This window comes from Amblyomma americanum, chromosome 9 (genome assembly GCF_052857255.1).
Source record: "Amblyomma americanum isolate KBUSLIRL-KWMA chromosome 9, ASM5285725v1, whole genome shotgun sequence".
In the NCBI taxonomy this organism is placed as follows: domain Eukaryota; kingdom Metazoa; phylum Arthropoda; class Arachnida; order Ixodida; family Ixodidae; genus Amblyomma; species Amblyomma americanum.
Window position 1 is genome coordinate 129,111,379 of NC_135505.1, and position 18,750 is coordinate 129,130,128.

The 18,750-nt window shown below is 44.7% G+C and overlaps 1 protein-coding gene across 1 annotated transcript; it reads right to left on the reverse strand.

The window, feature by feature from the left end:
• Window positions 1-468: 468 nt before the first annotated feature.
• LOC144103668 (uncharacterized) lies at window positions 469-12,620 on the reverse strand. The gene is made up of 6 exons (XM_077636328.1): window positions 12,502-12,620; window positions 8,339-8,649; window positions 7,229-7,327; window positions 5,528-5,695; window positions 936-1,124; window positions 469-477 (listed from the first exon to the last, which is right to left on the reverse strand). Exons 2-6 carry the CDS (start codon window positions 8,570-8,572, stop codon window positions 469-471), a joined length of 699 nt encoding a protein of 232 aa, XP_077492454.1. The 5' UTR covers window positions 8,573-8,649; window positions 12,502-12,620.
• Window positions 12,621-18,750: the final 6,130 nt, after the last annotated feature.

An 18,750-nucleotide genomic window follows, 5' to 3' on the forward strand; every position in this document is an offset into this window, starting at 1 on the left:
ATCACTGTCATAAGAACGTTTACCAGCCTTGTTCCACAAGCTTTGTTTCGCTAATTTAGAACACCCGGCTTTAATTTTCGTTTTTACTGTTGCATCTTTGCGAAAAAACTGCACTGTTTGAGCACATATATACACAATTGCTCAGACAAAAAATATACAATGCACCTGAACTCCTGCTAGCCCTTGAATTTTCATTACCACGTTATTCCTGAACATAAGTTGAGGACGACGTAGCAAGCTATGGAAAAAAAATGATAGGTGTAAGTTTAAGTGACGGAAGCGGGCGGTGTGGGTGAGGAAACAAATGAGTGTTAATGACATCCTAGCCGAAATCAAAAGGAAGAAATTGGCTCGGGCAGGGCATGTAATGCGAAAGGAAGATAACCGCTGGTCATTAAGGGTAACGGAGTGGATTCCAAGAGAAGGCAAGCGTAGCAGGGGCAACAGAAAGTTAGGTCGCGGACGAGATTAAGAAGTCTGCGGGCATACAGTGGGCTCAGCTGTCAAATGACAGGGTTAATTGGAGAGACACGGGAGAGGCCTTTGCCCTGCAGTGGACGTAGTCAGGCTGATGATGATGGAGATGCTTGAACTTTTGTCACAATGCCACATTTACAGCTTCACTAGATACGTAACTAATGCCATTCATTCACGCAATACGACTGTCTACCACAGTTACTACGATGGCTGACAGCTCAAAAGCACAAATAAATTCAGTAAATAAACAGGCAATTTCAACTTGTTCCAGCAATTAATTTGTGTGACAAATTTTCGAAAACTACTCAGGAGCTTTTACCACGTATTCTACATTTTTTGGCTTCTAAAGGAATATTATGCCAAGCACAAAAGCAGAAACCCTGTTGTGTTGGCAAAAAAATCGGTCCAGGGAATTGTTAAATTGCATACATGCGACAGTAACGTGCCGGGATACTTGCCCTCGCACTCAGCTGTGGCGCCGGAAAACGACAACTCCGCGTCACTTCAGAAGGTAAACCGCTGGAACGTGTAGCATTTCTAGAGGCTGGTGGAATTGGAAACTGCGCAAAGTGCTCACGATTTGACCCAGAAAACTGGCGTGAATCACTGCGTGGAGTTGACTGGCTTTCTCGTTTGTACGATTGGTTCTGAAATAAAGAAATGAGGAATATTTGTGTAGGTATCCATGACAAACAGTTGCAGCCACAGGCGTAAAATGTCGTAGCAAACGAGTTTTAGTTGCCAAAAGACATTTTACCCCGTCCTGTACCAGTGTTTGAACTAACGCGTTTTGGCAGCAGCTGGTATAGTGCTGGGTATTGAATCTTTGCTCATGTCACGTCACTAGCAATGCATAATCAATGGTAATCATAAAGCGTAATAGCAAGCCTATGTTTGGTTTTGGTTATTTGCACATCAAAATATTGTTAAAGTTATTTTCTACCGGTGTTCAGTGATTCGAGTGTATTGCGCAAAGAATTTTTTACGCGTGCTTTGTTATCAGTTTTTGCTCACGAACTTTCTGTTCTTTTTTGCAGCATGTCTTGCTCGAGTAGAGACAAAATACTGTGCAGTTGACTTTATATGCATTATTATTGATACATTAGCAAGATATTGTCACCTGGTGTGGATGAAAGTAGACTAGCTAGACGAGAGCAGCTGAAGGCTTTCAAAGGAAACCGTTTATTGATTCAAGTTCTCGTAATCTGAGCCGTATACTCCAAAAACACACATTTCATGGCAAAGTAAATATTTTTGTCTCCATACGAAGTATCCTATGCGAAGAAAATACAGTAAGGGCGCCTTTTTGTAATCCTTTCACCGCATAAACGAATAAACTTACAGCACCAGACAGCACTTTATAGGTGCAGCGTATAACTTCGCGACGTCCATCCCTTCTTTTTAAAACACAATCATTGTTTGCCAATAGGCACAAAATTGCCCTAAAATTCCGTGCAGAAGGGATTTTAAATGTAGCCGGCATCATTGATGTACTGAAAACAGCCTTGAATATATCGTAATAAATTAAAGTCGCGTGCACAATCCTATATACGCCGTGCAGCAACGGGATAAGGTGCCAAAGAGAGGCACTAGTTGTATCTTGCAAACATATTTATTATTAATAATAATAATAATAATAATAATAATAATAATAATAATAATAATAATAATAATAATAATAATAATAATAATTGGTTTTTGGGGAAAGGAAATGGCGCAGTATCTGTCTCATGCATCGTTGGACACCTGAACCGCGCCATAAGGAAATGGATAGATAAAGGAAGGAGTGAAAGAAGAAAGGAATAAATAGGTGCCGTAGTGAAGGGCTCCGGATTAATTTCGACCACCTGGAGATCTTTAACGTGCACTAACGTCGCACAGTTCACAGGCGCCTTAGCGTTTTGCCTCCATAAAAACGCAGCCACTGCGGTCGGGTTCGAAACCGGGAACTCCGGATCAGTAGCCGAGCGCCCTAACCACTGAGCCACCGCGGCGGGTCAAATATATTTTCCCCCTTTTTATTTTTTCTCTCTCCTATTACCCTCCCTAACCTGAAGAATGCGCGCTAATGAGGCTTGTCGTTAATTATGAGCCATGACGCTCTTTATCGTTCGCAGACATTGGAAAAGAAAAAGATAGATATGGTTACACAGTGTTGCACAAAACAGAGCACGTCTGTTGTATGATAAATCATTCAGTTTAATAATTCTACAAACGCGAACCCGTGAGCACATTGCTCGCGCCGCCAAAACTGGCGCCCACTGTCGGCGGCCGAGAACACTGCGTGTAGTGCTCTTAGCACAAAGGTCGTGGCCTGCCGTGGCTACATAGGTGAGGTGCGCTTGGGACGCCCTAAGTTACCTGGCTTTTCAGCTTGCTAATTTCACGATCCTCCATGAAAGGCAACCGGATTAAAGCGTCGTTTAACGTAACTGCACATAGGCGATATTGTAGATAACAGTGCACGTTGCCACCACTGGCACAAGGAGGCGGAACAACGCGCTTATTCCTGGTGACTACCTGGCACACTAAACGAAACGAAAACAAGAAAGCTGGAGAGATACTTAAGGTTCGCCTTAAGCGTATGACGTGATAGCTTAATGGATTAATTCCCATATATGCAGAAGGTAGCTCTCTACATTCATAGGTCGCTGTTTGTCCTCATATCCATTCTGGTGCAGTGGGGCAGCGGTTAAGCGATGTGCCACTGCCCTTCCATTAGTGGGCCTTGTTTGGCCCAGGTTTCTTTCCCCGAGCGACCAGTTAGTTGTTTAACTGCCACCTGCCGTGGTGGGCAGTTTGCTCGCTGCCCAGTGGTCAGGTTGCAATGACGGCGCAAAGTCGAGAGAACTGGGTGGCCAAGTTACCTGCTAGGTAGCTCTCCGAGGACCACATGTCAGAGCCACGCCAGTGATTTTTCGCTCACAGGGCCAACGCTGACACTGGATTGGCTGGTGAATGAAGTCTTAATGCTACCGCTTTAAGCAAGCATAGGAGGCAGCATAAAGGAAATATACCATATGCTACATCGAAGTAGCCGACCGCATGAAAATGCAAGTGGTTTTTACTCATCCAATACATTTTACTCATTACTTTGCCGTACAGCGTTTTAATAACGCTCTTGTCTAGCACTGCGCAAAAAGTCTGAATGGTGTGCAGGTGTAATGGATCTTTTTTATAGAAATCATTGTCTATGTAAGCATTCCGGCGTGGGCTAGTGCCATTTTATTTCGTTACACAGCATGATTTTAGTACATGGCTGGGCGCCTTCGTCTAACGTCAGCAACGAGTCATCACCCTAACGGTAGCAATAACTGCCTTAGTAGAAAAAGTTACGCATGTTCGTAACAATGATCTGGTTTTTGGCGATGTCGACTGTGTCATTTTGAACTATAAAATATTGCTAATTCTTCCTCTTCATGACAGCACCTTATTGATTTTTAAGTAACATTGTAATTGAATTCTATTCACTGACTATTGCTTCTGTTTTGGCCAAATATTTTCGTGTCGTTTTATGTGCTGCTCTGCCCCCTTATGTACTGCCCCACCCGGTACGTTTTAATGGTTTACATAAACGATGGTGATGAGGACGCAAACGCCTGCTCGAAAGAAACAGTGCAACGTGATGTAGGCACGAAAGGACAAGGAATATAGACGAGAAGGCATGATGATTGCTGATGACTGCTCGTCCTAACCAGTTTTCATGCCCTCACGCTGGTACAAAATCATCTCATCCAAAGCCACCATCATTGCCCTCTGCTTGTTCTGAGAGTAAAAGCGGGGCCTTCTCAGGTCCCCACCGCGGTGGCTCAGTGGTTAGGGCGCTCGGCTACTGATCCGGAGTTCCCGGGTTCAAACCCGACCGCGGCGGCTGCGTTTTTATGGAGTAAAAACGCCAAGGCGCCCGTGTGCTGTGCGATGTCAGTGCACGTTAAAGATCCCCAGGTGGTCGAAATTATTCCGGAGCCCTCCACTACGGCACCTATTTCTTCCTTTCTTCTTTCACTCCCTCGTTTATCCCTTCCCTTACGGCGTGGTTCAGGTGTCCAACGATATATGAGACAGATACTGCGCCATTTCCTTGCCGTAAAAACCAATTATTATTAATTATTATATTACTTCTCAAGCACGAAAATGTGGTAAACAAAACTTAAACAACACACACGGGATGTCTATGCCGGTGCTGCCTGATGTTCGATATCATTGAGAATGTGTAAAGCAACATGACAAGAGCAAGATCTTCTCATGCCACTCGTTTGATGGCTTGTGGCTCACTGATCATTGGTGCAGTAGGCCTGACCCTGCCGGAATTAGGTAACAAAAATGTAGAGCATGAACTGTTCCACTCGATGCCCGGCGGCATGAGTGGAGTTACTACTTCCCATTTCCGTTACTAGTCGCCGATGAGAGCGCCCAGCTCAACCCTAACGAGGCGGCAGACGCAGAAATGAAAAGGCACGCGCGCTTTTATAACGGCTGACTGAATCAAGAAATCTGCAAAATGGTTTCATTTCGCTCTTGAGTCATTCATGAACATTGCAAGACATTCGCCGAGATCATCGTACAAACAAAAGTACACAGCAAACTCGTGTCTAAAAGCCATCGGAGCAGCAAAAAAGCAGTTTCGCCAGCACTCTACGATGGTACAGTGCTGTAGCGCGCGGCACAATATGTAGGCCTGTTCGTTACTCTAATCTCTGTCATATGATACTCTAACAAGTAAATTTCAGGCGGCTGCCTGTGGAAGATCTGGTAACGAGTCTAACGTGGTCATCCAGCGCGAAGTCGAATTCCACGTATTTTGAAATGCCTGAAACACTACTTTGTTTCCCTAAAAATGCAGACACTGCGAGTGTGCGGGTGTTCAATTAGGAATTCAGCCGCACTGATACCACCTACTGGGACCATAACTAGCATCTTGACTAAATAATACTAATTTGGAACAAATGCACCTGCACTCCTTAGGGCCGAGTGGGATCATGGAAGCATCTCTTGTTACCGAACGGTATCATTGCTTAAAGAAAACGAAGGAAATAATTCTTTTCCTCACCCCTGAAGAACTTTCCATAGGCGGTTGTTTCTGATTTGTTTCCATGGGGGTGGGCTCTCCATGACCAGGAATCAAGTGTTTCTGCCAGTGCGCCTTCCAGTCTCTGGACGGGACAGTTTTGCGACAAGCAGCACAGTGAACTTGCGGCGTGCATTGGCAGTAGTGGTCCTGTGGAGCACAATGTGATACCATATTTTCAGCAAAAACGTCTCCAGCTCACCAGTTAGTGACCTCTGATGCGAGTAGCAGGCGCCAAGTGCGCTAATAAGCGGTAGAACATCAGAAGAAAGACCACAGTGAATATTTACATTAATCACAACTTGGGTAAAAATACGCGAGCAGTCAGGAGAAGAACATCTGCAATTCTGTGAAAAATTTTTCGCCAAAAAAAAAACAACACCTGGGCTCCATCTTTTCAATTAAGAGAGCTCCGTAACTACATCGAACAAATAGGACCTATCCGCCAAGAGAGGCATATTAAGCTCTTTGATAAGGAGCTCTTAAATAATATTGGTAGATTTTTCATGCTGGATTTCGTTAAAATTATTCTGATCTCGAAGACGCGCGACAACACATTTTACATTTTTGGAGCCTTGTGTGCGGTAACTAGCTCTGGATGAGCGGAACATATCTGGCACGCTTTTTTTGACGTAATAAACGCGCCGAATGACACATTCCCCACGAGACCATGTTACAGGAAAACTTATTACGCTGTGACGACAACTTGTTCTACCAATAAGACGCATCATTTTGATGCAGTTCACACGCCTTTAGACCAACTGTTTAGTGTGAAGCCTACGTGCAGAATGGTAATAGGCACTTGATGAGCAGAATAAACTACCACATATAGAGAGACAAGTGGAATACTGGTTTGGTGGTTAATTTTTGTGAGCAGAGCCGATACAACAGCCAAGAGTGTACTGTGCAGTAGTGACGCAAGTTTAAAGACATTTTTTATTCGTAAAGAGTTGAGATTTCAAATAGAACGTGTCCTCATATACCTAACGTTTCTTTTTGAAAATTTAAAGTGTTAAGTATGAGAAAGATGAGTTTTATTTCTACGTACCTTTAAGGATAATGGCGGGAATGGTGTCGCAGCATCCACCAGCTGTCCGCTAAGTGTTTCGGTTCATTTCTCTTCCGGAAAACTTACGCCTACTTTTCTTAAGCTTCGTATTTAGCATGGGCGCAGTTGTTAGCAAAATTATGTAATAGCGAATTATGAACACAACCCGATTCTGCCAAAAATTGGTAACACTATTTCTTATAGAAAAGTACGTCAACCTTTGTCCGGTCAGTACTCGCTTATGACGCGGCAAATGCGAACTAATTGAAAAGCCTGCAATTAACTTTTGTACAGTAGGGTTGCATGGAAGACCAACAGTAAGCATAATACCGTTGATTATGATGACATTCACTTTGCACATGTGGTAATAACTATTTTATGTGCTACTGCTAGTCGTTTTGTTCTGGATAGCTGTAGAAATATCTAGCCAATTTTTCTGGTAGCCGGATTCTCAGTGATAATAAAAGATACGGCATTGACCTGAGCAGCCTTTCTCTAGTTTAATGTTGCTTAAAAATAAACGATTCCCTCCATTCCAAAAACTGCGAACAGAAGCGAATGTTCACTGCAGATAGCTTTCAGAAAAAAAAAACATCCACTGCGCCTGTGCTCAAAACATTTGAAGCACTCCTCACGATCAATGCTTCCAGGGGAACACGTTCTTCGCATTTCTTGTTTGGACAAAACGTGAACTGGTCTCGTATCACTGTTACCACGTCATTCGCTTCAAACATCTGAAATGAAAGAGGTTCAAATGATGCCAGGCAAATTGACAAGAAGATAGCTAAACACTGCTCAAAAGAAACTGGTCTAACGCATTCATTTTCCCTCTTTTTCTTCAAACCATGTTAGACTTTCAGAGCGCTGCTAAACGGCCACACAACTGGTGCGACGATTAAGAAAAGAATTAGGCGCCGCGAACAGATTTGTAAGTTCTGGAAGCCTTAAAATTGCTGCTACAAAGAAAAACGAAACAATAAATTACGTGAGTACCTATACACATGTATAAGACTCTTGCGGTATGACGCACGCATTTACATGGGAATATTATTTCTCCGAGGCATTAATCTTTTCAACCACAGCTAGGTGGAGAAAATATGAAAGCAACCTTGCACGAGCATCTACATGAAACTTTCGTTTAGGTTGTGCACCAGGCGTGCTCGTTGGCGGTTTTTGTTCCAGGCAAATGTTTTTAAAAGAAAATTTGTTATCCGTAATCTAGACAGAATGCGAAGCCATATGCGGGCCTTCGTCTGGTCCTCTCCCTTTGCCATTTTGTGCACATTCCACATGCATCTCGGACATTTCCAAGTAAAAGATATTTTTCTCCACCTCATAGGGCCTGCCATGTGGTTGACTACTCCTAGAAACGGTAACCTCGTCGCCAATATATGCAATAAATGAAACAAAACCAGGCCGCACCTCACTGGCTGGTAGGTTGCAGCTGCAAAGGGTAGTTTGAGAAAGATGAAGTTTTATTGAAAAGCCGCGAAATAAGCGTTCAAGTAAAATTTCTAGATTCATTGACTTCGACGGTCTAATGCAACAGAAAATGCAGATCAGAAGCTTGAAACAGAAGACGCGTGACTGTATACCCACTAATATGCCTGAATCATAGCAGTGAGCACATGGTTACAAGAATGCCTACGGTGTCACTCAAGAACGTCTATCGGAATTTGGAATAGGAGAGGGAAAAACTCTGATCTTGAGGCTGGCAGCGCGAGAGTATAGAATCAGTATTTTACCTCGTCCAGCGACACATTCCTTTGCTCGTACTTGCAAAAGATGTCATATTTGTGGTGCTTGTAGCTTCGCTCTTGGATGCAGTTGTCGCAGAACACATGCCCGTGGAGGTCCTGGTACGCAGACATGGAGAGCATGCCACACTGCGTACAAAGGCAGTAACGTGACAACTCGTCTCCCATTCTGACGTCGGTGGGACCACCAGGAAGGTCTCGATACTTGACAATGGCACCCATTGTGTGATGTCCTGTTCACAGCGCTGCGAAGCGAAATGGCGCTGCTTACAAGCACCTCAGTCGTGATGTGCACTGCCCTGCAAGCAATGCGATGGGATATGATACCAAGCATTGTAACAACTGTTATAAGTTAATACGATTTTATAAAATTTGGTGTCAAGTATTAAGTAAAACACGTAATACGTAACGACCACACGTACTGCGTGTGCCCACACGGGACGGAGAGGTAAAGAGACACCGCTAGGCTCAGTTGGAATAAGATGATGAATTTTTATGGCGCAAGGGCAGCTTTGGCCAAAGAGCGCCATGGCACAAGACAGTTTTTCATTGTACAAGGTGGAGTCAGAGACCCATTTCCCAAGCATTTCACCCTAAAGGAGCCGAGCACCAGGCAGGGGAAGCTTGTACCCATTGTATCGCCGGTGGGTTCCGGGCAGCACTGGGGATCTAAACCCGCACCTCCCGCGTGTGTGGCGGATGCTCAAACCACTAGGGCACCGCTGCGGTCAGTTTGAACAAAACCGATATGTTCAAAAATAGCATCGCCGGCGCCTGCGGCATTCCATGTCTTCTCTGAACCCCCACCCCCTGTCGGCTTTTCTCCTTTCCCCTTCTGCCGGCACCTCTGTCACTCTTTCGGGGCGTGCTTGACGAGTTGAATGCGTTTCGGCGAGCGAATAGAGTAGACGGCCAGGCTGTCGACTTTGGAACCCCTAATGAGCCTTGACTTCCTACACCCGACGATTCCTGGCGCCATACAGACTCTTGCTCAAGTGTACTCTGGGTCCCACAAAGGGAAGTCGCCGGAGATAGGGGTCCTCCGGAGACGCGAAGCGCACTCTCACGATCACATATGTATTATTCATCCTCTCTCTGTAAACGACAAAAATCGATCTGTTTGATGATGCAGAACGCTTAGAACATCCCAAGCTGCCCATGTGAACACAAATAAAACCATTCAACAAAGGCGAGTAGAAAAATTCCCCCAAAAATGAAAAGAAAAGTGGTTTTATTAGCTTCGTAATGACAGTAGAGAAGCAGCTAATATTAGGCATTAAATCAATGCACATACGCCAGTATGTAGTTCATTCTTCCTCCACGTGGCTCGCCTTTCGGGTACCTGTCTGATGTTTTCTCGTCTCATGCAGTTTTGTGCACGAAAGGCGCTGATACTATTTTCCGATAACGCTGAATTGCGAGAGGTTAGTATAAACCTCTTATCCCATCTATTCAATTTCACGGAGATGTTTCTATAAACACTGGTCAAACCTTAATTTTAAGTCAAATTATTCACCTGCCAAGAAAGGATTAAAGTAACGTTAGTGCCTTCCATATTGCTTCGAAATTCTTATTCAGACACTTTCAGACAATAAAAATTAAAAATAGAGGCAGAGGAATGCTTGAACCATCATTCCTGCAGGAGAAATAAACATGCGCCATAACTTCCAAGATAGTTTTCTCACCTCTTCAAAACTGAAGTTTTTTTTTTTTTGTATCCCTCTAGGAGAGGTGTGCAGTCAGTCGTTAGCACGCCTTTCTACAGCGCTCGAGCTTTGTACTGCGGAACAAACTAAAATTTTCACTCGACTGCTCAACTAACATATTGCTGATAGACTCCAATTGCCAGGCTCAATTGCGTGTCTATGCTGTTTCGCTACAGCGCAGGCCTGGTCTCTATAAACGTATACATGCTTAAAAATTTCCCTTCTTGTCTGCGGCCGACCGGCTCCCGAGCGCTCAAGATAGGAGACTCCCCGAGTGTTCCTTCGATGACAATAGTACCAGAAACTTATACCTTGCCCTATCACTTGCACTTAAAGCTGTAAGACAGCGAATGGCCGGGGCAATAAAGGTCTGATATGAGACAAGAAAAGATGTTGTTCTGCATGATAAAGCGGGGACCTCAACTATTAGCTCTGCACAGAAAGACAACCGTTGGCGCAAAAATGAACAGGCTATGTAAGCAAGATATTCAGTCGCAACATAATAGAATTTACGCGAGGGAAAGAAAATGCTTCAGCATGGTTGTTTCAGATCACTTTCAAAACGCGCTGGCAGGACGCTGCAAAAAAAAAAAAAAGATCTGTTGACTGCATGATGGTTGGCTGGCTTTAATAGATGGAGTTTAACGTCCAAAATCGACTCTGGCTATGAGGGACGCCGTAGTGAAGGGCTCCGCAAAATTTCTACCACTTCGGCTTCTTTAACGAACACTGACATCGCACATTACACGGGCCTCAAGCATTTTGCCTGCATCGAAATGCGAACGCCCCAGCTGGGATCGAACGAGTCTTTCCGGCCAGCAGCCGAGCACTGCAACCACTCAACCATTGCAGCGGCTGTCGTCCAAATGAGTCAAACATATCTAATCTCCAGTCTGACACGTCAACGCCTTGTGCTCTGCGTATGTAGAGGCGGAACCTAGAAAGTGTAGTATACCAATTTTTTCTCGCCTTTATCAAGCTTACAGGTACCATTGTTGCATTGCAACCTTATGAAATATCTCGATTTTGTTTTAAAGAAACTTCGACACATTAATTCCCCCGTACACAGATACCTTGAACCGAATTGCCATTTAGTTACGAAATCCATATCTATATTTAAGCGCTGCGAAAATACAAAAAGGTGAGCACGCTCGCCTAAAGTGTTCGAAGAATGCATTGCGGAGGAAGGAAATTAAATTTAAAAGCCTGTACTCAGATTCAGAGATAATACTTGCGCATCAGCGCAGCCAGACAGACTTACAAATTGTGCAGGCACAATCACTTTGTCCTTTGGAAACCAACAGAACGCGGCTCGGATGTTCTGGGTAAGCGTGCTGACCTTTGTATCAACATATGCGGTTGTAAGAAAATGGTAATTCAAATGTCATTACTAACTCGAAGCTAGTTGAAAGGTTCTAAATAAAAGAAATTCCCCCCTTATAAGCCTAAGTTGGGGCTACCAGATATGGTTTCGAATCTCTAAGGTAATCAGAGTAATAGACACATGAAACAGATTTTTATGTCTCCTACAGTTACTGCTGATTGCAACATTGTCTCGACATTGTATCTCGGTTGCACACTTTATATGTACAACATATCCCAAGGTTCCTTTAAGTTCGGCTTAATATTACTCACGCGGGATATCATACGCAGCTAAATCTCGCTTGCGCGCGTTTTCGAAATTGGATGACTACAATATCGCTTTCGGCTTTCTCTGCAAGGCTTAAGAAATGGAACAATTTGAGTCCTCCCCATGCTCCAAAGTCAGTAATAGTTTCGCTACAAGCAAAAAATGCGACACGTGCAATGATTCTTAGCGTTCGTGATTTTTTTTTTCCCTGAGAGGAGTTTATTGCTTTCAGAGGCGGCAGTAGCGCATTGCGTTCCGTCAAGAGCGCACTGAGTTGCCGTTGCAAATTAACATGACGTTCAGAGTCGCTATTGTGAATTGCGAGAAGTTAGTATGAATGCCTTTTTTCATATATTCAATCACACTGAGCACAACCGCAATTTCAAAGTTTGATGCGCAACAGCTTATTTAAAACTGCTCTACACTCCACGCAATGCAAACAAGAAAAAAACAAGGCAAAAAGTACACCACCAGATACGATACATGCAAGAAATTTCCAATCTTTTGGGATACTCTGGACAAATACAAATCCCCCTAACTACATACGAAGAAAAAAGACTAAGTATTCCCACATAATTTGGAGCTAAGTTTTAGAACGCATCTTTAGCACATCTCTTGTCTACCCAACAGCGCAAAAACAGAAGCACAGAAAGGCCATGTCAACAATCTGGTTCAAAGAAGTCTCACTCATTCACCGCAGCCCTCCCCTGTAAACACCACTCAAAAGCCGCATAGCGACAGTAAAGGAGATAGCAGAACATGGCGTTACTCCGTCATGTTTCGGCGTCACAAGCCAATGCACAAGCACGACTGACCTGCAATCGGATGCGCTGCGAACTTCACACACCCGAACGACGCTGATCCCTGCGTCATTTTACTGACTGTCTTGAAGCAGACAGCCATCTTCCAACAGAACTGCCCTTACGTGTCTATTTCTTTCGAAGGTTTAGAACTCACCCTTTACTTAGGCTTCGGCAATCCTTCGGTTAAAGCGTGATCAAAGATTCGTCGGGTCCACCCAGTTGAACGCACTACGCCATTTTTCTTACGCTCGCTGATGAAACGCATACACTCGGCATCCGGCAGCAACCGACACGGAACCTAACAGTAAGAACAGGCGCTCAACTCAGACCGCCTCCGATTATCTCCATGGCAACGCCCGCTGGTCTGATAATGGCGCGGCTTGCCGCCCTCGTTCCTCCAACGACGTCCTTGCCTCGGAAAAAAAAGCAAGAAATCTGCTATCACCACTTCGCTTTCCAGTTGGAAGCATGAACTGTTGCCGCGAGTTGGTTTTGCGCGATGGATGTGAAGCGGCACAACGCAACACGGTCTAAGAGCAGAGCACAGAGCAGAGTAGAAACTGGTAGAAACGGACACAACACAGCGCTGATTGTGTCACAACGCTGACTCGAGTGCTTTTCTACTATTCCTTCTTCTCTTCTCTTAGGCCGTACGCCACTGCACTGCTACGCATCCACAGCTTTAAATTCTGCCAAATGAGTAAAATAACAAAAGTGCCCATCTAAAGGGTCCAACGATATATGAGACAGATACTGCGCCATTTCATTTCCCCCCAAAACCAATTATTATTATTATTATTATTATTATTATTATTATCTAAAGGGAGCTAATCAAATGCAAGGCGCTCAGTTTAATACCAAGCTGTTACGCGTCAAGACCAAAATTGATGAGGCTGGCAGGAGTAATGTTTTTTTTTTATAAAGGGAACCAGCAACCCTACACCTGCGCTAAAATAAACTTACTGCGATTGAAAATGTTTTTTTTAATTGGTTCTAGGGGAAAGGAAATGGCGCAGTATCTGTCTCATATATCGTTGGACACCTGAACCGCGCCGTAAGGGAAGGGATAAAAGAGGGAGTGAAAGGAGAAAGAGGTGCCGTAGTGGAGGGCTCCGGAATAATTTCGACCACCTGGGGATCTTGAACGTGCACTGACATCGCACAGCACACGGGCGCCTTAGCGTTTTTCCTCCATAAAGACGCAGCCGCCGCGGTCGGGTTCGAACCCGGGAACTCCGGATCAGTAGTCGAGCGCCCTAACCACTGAGCCACCGCGGCGGGTTGAAAATGTTTTCGAGATTCAGTGTTCAGAAAACACATAAGCTACGACCGTACATTCCCCTCTGCAGTGCGAAGTTCAGTCAGTTTTAAGAAAGGCAAGGTTAGCATATAGCCAAATACAACAGCGGTAAAATAAAAGCTGCAAACAGACTGGATAAAAGCAGTGCCCAGAAAAAAAAAGTAAGCAACATATTTTCTACTTTCTAATGACGCATGACACATTGTTCTTCTTATAGAACCGCGCGGTGTTCACCTTCGACCGCTAAATAGTTTTTATTTCAATTTCACAACCGGAAGGCCTTCTGTTCCGGCATCAAAATGCGACCGAGAACTGTGACTTGGAAGTTCGGCATTCTTCTCTTGAAACTTGAAAAAGCTGCGGCTGCTGGGGAATTACTGCCTCTTAATTCAATGTTTTCCGGCCCTTAAGCAGGCTGATTTAAGCGGTGTTAGCAATTCAAACACGACGTCGTTGCTGGTCTGACGCTTCTACATCAGATCCCGTTATTTTAAGTCAAAGTCACGTCGACTTTCTCATGCAGGCAACCTGCAGTTTCTGGACGACGCTGCAGTTGTTCTAATTCGCGCCTGAAAATTGCTGCTGTCAGCTGCTGAAGCTGCTACAAACACAGAGCACACTTTGAATGAAGAGAGAAAAAATATTCATTGGTGAGAAGCAGACAGGAGCGGATTGCGAGTGGGGTCCTAAGTTCAAGACTCCAGTGGATTCTGCCGACACTTTGGAGACGGCGACTAGCGCCTCCTAGTCTTCCCTGGTGCAGCTGGCCAGCGTCGCCCCCCCCCCCTCCCCCCGTTCCAGCGCCGCATTGTGCGGCTTTAATTGGTTTAGTTTGGCTGAGCATGTCCAGCGTGAGATTAAGTTCACACGCTGCCTTGTTTGAGGCCTGAAAATAAGAATTTTTTAAGGAAGACAAGATGTAATAAAGAAAAACTGTAGGGTTTCTTAGCGCCAGTATTAGCTCTTATGATATCAAACAAAAACAAATTACAGATAACATATTACTGGTTTTCCTTCCTATGTAACGAGTAGTTGGCGTGCGCTAGCACTTCTAAAATCTTGCAGGCTGCCATTAGCGTGAACCCTTAAACCTACGCTTGCTTTGAGAAGTTGGAACTTCATTCCCAATTTAAATATTTGTTTTCGAAACTTGTTGGCTCTGCTCACACCCGAAACACTTCCAGATCAGAAAAAGAAACAACAGTTGTTATGTTGCGGAGCTGGTAAGCAGTTCGTAATATGCAGTGTCTGAATCGCGTCTTAATTCTTTTATCAGCGGCGTCCCCCATAGCTTGATCCTCTTTGGGACGTCGAAATCCCATAAATCATATTAAGTCAGTTACAGAACGCAAACAGAAAACTATTCTTTAACCTTCGTTTTTTGTATAGCAGAAGTGCGTACGGCGCCGGAAAAAAACATGGCATGTTTCCTCTACTAAGTATTAGGAAAGATTCACGAAGCCATAAAAATTTCTCTGCAAACTTCGAGCGTGATTGTTTTTTTTTTATTCTGGAACAATTCTTGTGGCATTCGTTCTATATCAGATTATTCGTCAAGTGAATGTTTTTGCAGACCGCAAGCCAAGCATAGCCTCGACAGCCAAATCCAGCGTAAACATCCACCACAGTGTAAAACAAGGTTAATTTCGAATTTGAAAAAGTGTTCGGGCAGCTTTTATCGATTTTTTTCGCATATCCAACATACATTAGAAAGAAAACGATAACATTGCACATGTCACAAAAAGGCGTTCACCTCGTCGTTATATGTGGAAGGTGATTTCCGAACTCAAGGAAGCTTCTTAAAGCCGGTGTGTGACATAAAACAAACATGGTAAATCTTGTTTCAGCAAATATAATTGTGTTCATTGAGAGAGAACTCGCCCACACATGAACCATCGCTCAGAAATGCCAACACTTTTCCTTCTACATACAAATTTTTCTCCCGTGCTTTGCACAAATTTAGTAATGGGCAATCGGTACTTCTATGCCGGGCAGATTTGTTCAGCTGAAACTGAGTGTTAAGCAGGTACTGAAAATTGCGATTCTATGAAAGTGGTGTCGACATCTTTCGTATTTGGCTCCAGACTAGCGGGGTTATTGCTTACACCAACGCCTTGTATTTTTTTTCACCGTTGTCCCTGATACCGAGCTCGCGTCTACGCCTTTTAAGAGCATCGCTGGTTATTAGTTGAACCACCTTTTGACTTCAGATGGCTCGTTCTCAGGATTATTTTATTCTTTAGCTTCTACAGTGTACGATTAGTTACAGGATTTTTATTTATATTTCGGGTACAATTCCACTATTTAATCTTAAATGGGTTGTTATCCCTATTTTTTTTTCTCTGCCTGTTCAGTGTGCGTTACCTTCTCCCGTACACTAATGTTTATGTACAGGGGTGGTCAAAAGTGCGCAGGCCGCTCAAACCGAGCCAGGAGCGGCTGCTCTCCACACTCGCGGCGCTGCTATCGCTCGCGCGGCTCGGCGCACGCCGGTTGCGAGCGTATGCGCTGACAGGGTGTTGCTCTCGTTGATAACAAAGCGTGAAAAATGCTAGTGCGCCGTTCGCCTTCACTGTTCGGTCTTCACTTACCGCTGCGGCGCTTCGCGTGGCATTGCAGAGGAAAGTTTGCGACGAAGTGACGCGCCATACTAGCGGCAATATTCAGTTAGACTATGTGTGCATACCGTACTTTTCGGCTACCTGCCGTACGAAATAACGCGTTTACCTACACATGAGCTGTGTTCCGGCTCTCTCAGCCAATTGCGTGATTTCCCACGTGCCATTTCTGCGCGGAGCACTCATGCGCTCCGCGACACCCATCAAGAATTTATTTTTTTTTTATTCACAGAATACTGCAGACTGAATCGGTGCAAGCAGGAGAGGGTACATACATTTCTTAGTAAGCACTATGCCTTGGAATCAGCAACAATGGGGAAGTTACAATTTGCAACAAGAAAAATATTAACGTACATGAACAAGGTTATAAAGCAAATACACTTTGTGAAAGTACATGCCCCAAACACAGGCACATAGACAAAAAAGCCCACTATGCTTCTCCGATCTTGTTTGTGCCGATACCAAGGCTACGCCATGTAGAGTTTAAAAAAAGCATAACACGTAGTAACCATTGAATTCCACCCGACCAAGCCCGAATCGACCGTGCCAAATACTTTCGTGACCTCCAATTTGGCATTTTTTCTTTTATTCTTTCACACCCTCCTTCATCCCTTCCCTTGCAGCATAGTTCGGGTGTCCGCCAAGATATGCGAAACAGTTTGTGCGCCATTTCCTTTCCTCAGAAACCAATTTACTCACCTCCAATTTTGCACGGGACATTTCCGAAACGTGGCTGGGGCCAACCCCGAAATATGACCTTTGCCAATTTGCTCTAAAATCGATGCCCAAGCATAACTGAGCGTGCCAGACATGGTAACCTCGAAATATGGCACGGATGATTTGCAAAAAGCGGCCCGGGCCAACACCGAAATTTACCTTTGTTTTAAACTGCACCAAAATCGATGCCCGGGCATAACTGAGCGTGCCAGACCTGATGGTAACCTCCAAATTTGGCACGGATCATTTCCAAAAAGTGGCCCGGGCCAACCTCGAAATTGACCTTTGCCAAATTGCACCAAAATCAAAGTCCAAGCACAACTGAGTGTACCAGACGTGATGGTAACATCGAAATTTAGCACTGGTCATTTAAAAATGTAGCCCGCGCCAAATTTAGAGGTCACCATAGTGTCGGGCATGGTCAGCTGTGGTAGGGCATCGATTTCGATGCATATTGGCCAATGTCAATTTACGCAGGTGGCCCGGGCCAATTTTCGGCTATGACCCGTGCTAAATTTGGTGGTCACCATCGTGCCGGGCACAGCGAATTATCGTTCGACGTCGATTTTGGTACAAAGTGGCCAAGGTACAAAATTTGAGTAGGTGGCCCGGGCCAAACGTTTTTTAAATTACCTGGGCAAAATTTGAAGAACACCAATGTGCTGGGCGCGATCGATTATGGTTGGACATCGGCTTTGGCGCGGATTGACAGAGATGAAATTTCAGACACCAATCTGCTGGGCGCGATCGTTTATGGCTGGACATCGGCTTTGGAGCAGATTGGCCGACGTGAAATTGCAGGTGTGGCCCGGGCCAAATTTTAGAAATGGCCTGCGCCAAATTTGGAGATCGCCATCATGCCCCGCAAGGTCAATTATTGTTGGACATTTATTTTGGTGCAAATAGGCAAAGGTCGAATATCGGGGTGGCCCGGGCTACTTTTGGAAATGACTGGTGCCACATTTTGAGGTTACCATCATGTCTGGAACGCTAAGTTATGCTTGGAAATCGATTCTGATGCAAATTGGAAAAGGTCAAATTTCAGGGTGGCCCGGGCCACTCTTTGGAAATGACCCGTGCCAAATTTAGAGGTTACCCTCACGTCTGGCACACTCAGTTAAGCGTGGACATATATTTTGGTGCAAATTATCAAAGGCCAAATTTCGTGGTTGGCCCGGGCCACTTTTTGAAAATGACTCGCGCCAAATTGTAGGTGAGTAAATTGGTTTTTAAGGAAAGGAAATGGCGCTCTAACTGCTTCGCACATCTCGGCGGACACTCGAACCATGCTGTAAGGGAAGGGATGAAGGAGGGTGTGAAAGAAGAGAAGAAATGCGAAATTTGAGGTCACCAACGTATTTGGCACGGTCGATTCGGGCTTGGGCGGGTCGAACTTAAAGGATACTACGTGTTATGCGTTTTTAAAATAGACATGGCGTAGCCTTGGTATCGGCACAAACAAGATCGGACAAGATTCTTGACGGGTGTCGCGGAACGTATCTGTGCTCCACGCCGAAATGACAAGTGGGAAATCATGCAAATGGCTGAGAGAGCCGGAACACAGCTCATGTGTAGGTAAACGCGTTATTTCGTACGGCAGGAAGCCGAAAAGTGCGGGAAGCACAC

What these genes read in the sequence shown, in the direction of transcription:
- LOC144103668 (XM_077636328.1), bottom strand. Translation starts at nt 8,572, where the DNA reads ATGGGTGCCATTGTCAAGTATCGAGACCTTCCTGGTGGTCCCACCGAC. An exon ending in TTCCCCTGGAAGCATTGATC is followed by an intron (nt 5,696 to 7,228) that starts GTGAGGAGTGCT and finishes TGTGCTCCACAG; the next exon opens with GACCACTACTGCCAATGCAC. An exon ending in CTATGGAAAGTTCTTCAGGG is followed by an intron (nt 1,125 to 5,527) that starts GTGAGGAAAAGA and finishes TCTTTATTTCAG; the next exon opens with AACCAATCGTACAAACGAGA.